Here is a 2,500-nt window from a genome sequence, read left to right as displayed (position 1 = left end):
GATATTAAAGGGACAGGTCTACTGATTTGAAAGAGAACTTAAAGGGACAGGTCTACTGATTTTAAAGAGAACTTAAAGGGACAGGTCTACTGATTTTAAAGAGATATTAAAGGGACAGGTCTACTGATTTTAAAGAGAACTTAAAGGGACAGGTCTACTGATTTTAAAGAGAACTTAAAGGGACAGGTCTACTGATTTTAAAGAGATATTAAAGGGACAGGTCTACTGATTTTAAAGAGATATTAAAGGGACAGGTCTACTGATTTTAAAGAGAACTTAAAGGGACAGGTCTACTGATTTTAAAGAGATATTAAAGGGACAGGTCTACTGATTTTAAAGAGAACTTAAAGGGACAGGTCTACTGATTTTAAAGAGATATTAAAGGGACAGGTCTATTGATTTGAAAGAGATCTTAAAGGGACAGGTCTACTGATTTTAAATCATGCCAAGATTGTCACTGGAAGATGTGAATAATCCGCAAGGATTTGAAGATGTGGTTCTGTAAGGTTGACATGTGAAATAGTCAAATAAAAGTCTGAGTAGATAAAATTCAACGATTTCTGACATTATAATATCCTATTCACATATAGGCTATATAACTTAACTGAAATGTTAAACGTCCATTTTTAGTCTTTGTCTTTCCCCGCCCCATGATGATTTCTCTTCTTTCCCCGTGTCTTTTAGGTCTTGTGGGATTCTTCCTCAACGCCGTTTCAATATTGGCCTATATTAGCGTAAAGCAAATGCGAACTCCCAGTAATTTCCTTGTCTTTAACCTCGCCGTGGCTGACATTATGCTCAATACAACCGGCCTGATCGCTGCATACGCCAGCTTATCGTACAGGTATAAATGACTATCCTTTGTCACTGCATTAACGCCCGTGGAGGTTTCCTGACTTATGTGTACAATAGTTGTTGTTAAAAACGCTCTTAAGCGTTTGATCGAAAAAATGTGTTTTTACAGACAGGACATCGGGACAAATCGTTCTCGTGAGACACATTTTTTTTCATGTATATCTGAATAGCTATATGATGGATAGATCCTTTACTACACAACGCTGTAATGTTAGTGTGTGTGATCATGACTTTATAGTTCAACTGAATAGAACCACAAGTCAAAGTATGTGTATTTGGTATAACAATCAGCTGCTAAATGAGGCATCATGTTTTTGTAAGAATGTAGCCATTTTGAAACCGGTTTATGCCTGATTGGATTAGAAACACTGAGGCTGCGTTTACACAGGCAGCCCAATTCTGATCTTTGGCCAATAATTGGCCTTTTGTTCCAATCAGATCAGATCTCTTGCCAATAATAGGACAAAAAAGATCAGAATTGGGCTGCCTGTGTAAACGCAGCCTAAATGCTCTCTTCTCGTCACCCTAGACACTGGCCCTGGGGTCAAGACGGATGTAGCAACCACGCTGTCATAGGGATGACAGCAGTTCTGGCCTCTATCAGCTTCCTGGCTACCATCGCCTGGGACAGATATCACCAATATGTCACCAGTGGGTATCCTATATATATATGCTTTATCTATATACATCTACAAATCTAATTGGAAAATGTCAAAATAAATATAACAACGTTATTTTTTTGTTCCAGATCAGAAGCTGTTTTGGAGCACGGCCTGGACTTTTTCTATCATTATCTGGGGGTTGGCCATCTTCTGGGCGGCCGTCCCTCTGACTGGATGGGGAGTGTATGACTTTGAGCCAATGAGGACGTGCTGCACTCTAGACTACACCAAAGGAGACAAGTAGGCTACATTTTAAAGTGGAACTGACAAGTGTTTCATAATAATCATAATATCAGTCAAAAAAAAAGATCATACTCCCAGTTTCAATGCAGGGTAGCCTAGTGGTTAGAGTGTAGAGGCGGCAGGGTAGCCTAGTGGTTAGAGTGTAGAGGCGGCAGGGTAGCCTAGCGGTTAGAGTGTTGGGCGGCAGGTAGCCTAGTGGTTAGAGTGTAGAGGGGGCAGGGTAGCCTAGGGTTAGAGTGTAGCCTAGTGGCTAGAGGTGTGGTTAGGGGGGCAGGATAGCCTAGTGGTTAGAGTGTAGGGGCGGCAGGGTAGCCTAGTGGTTAGAGTGTAGGGGCGGCAGGGTAGCCTAGTGGTTAGAGTGTAGAGGCGGCAGGGTAGCCTAGTGGTTAGAGTGTAGGGGCGGCAGGTAGCTTAGTGGTTAGAGTGGAGGGGCGGCAGGTAGCCTAGTGGTTAGAGTGGAGGGGCGGCAGGGTAGCCTAGTGGTTAGAGTGTAGAGGTGGCAGGGTAGCCTAGTGGTTAGAGTGTAGGGGCGGCAGGGTAGCCTCGTGGTTAGAGCATTGGACTAGTAACCGAAAGGTTGCAAGTTCAAATCCCCGAGCTGACAAGGTACAAATTCTGTCATACTACCCCTGAACAGGCAGTTAACCCACTGTTCCTAGGCTGTCATTGAAAATAAGAATTTGTTCTTAACTGACTTGCCTAGTAAAATAAAGGTAAAAATAACTAAATATAATTCACCA

The 2,500-nt window shown here is 42.5% G+C and overlaps 1 protein-coding gene across 1 annotated transcript in view; it reads left to right on the top strand.

Annotated features, from left to right (window-relative positions):
- LOC124039391 (RPE-retinal G protein-coupled receptor-like) overlaps positions 1-2,500 on the top strand; it is an 11,095-nt gene that overhangs the window by 912 nt on the left and 7,683 nt on the right. Inside the window, exons 2-4 of the mRNA XM_046355353.1 lie at positions 685-844; positions 1,385-1,506; positions 1,604-1,757. Coding sequence (XP_046211309.1) covers positions 685-844; positions 1,385-1,506; positions 1,604-1,757 — 436 coding nt within the window. The remainder of the gene's footprint in view (positions 1-684; positions 845-1,384; positions 1,507-1,603; positions 1,758-2,500) is intronic.

The sequence above is a fragment of the Oncorhynchus gorbuscha genome, linkage group LG07, assembly GCF_021184085.1.
Source record: "Oncorhynchus gorbuscha isolate QuinsamMale2020 ecotype Even-year linkage group LG07, OgorEven_v1.0, whole genome shotgun sequence".
Lineage (NCBI taxonomy): Eukaryota > Metazoa > Chordata > Actinopteri > Salmoniformes > Salmonidae > Oncorhynchus > Oncorhynchus gorbuscha.
This window is presented reverse-complemented; position numbering and strand designations above follow the sequence as displayed.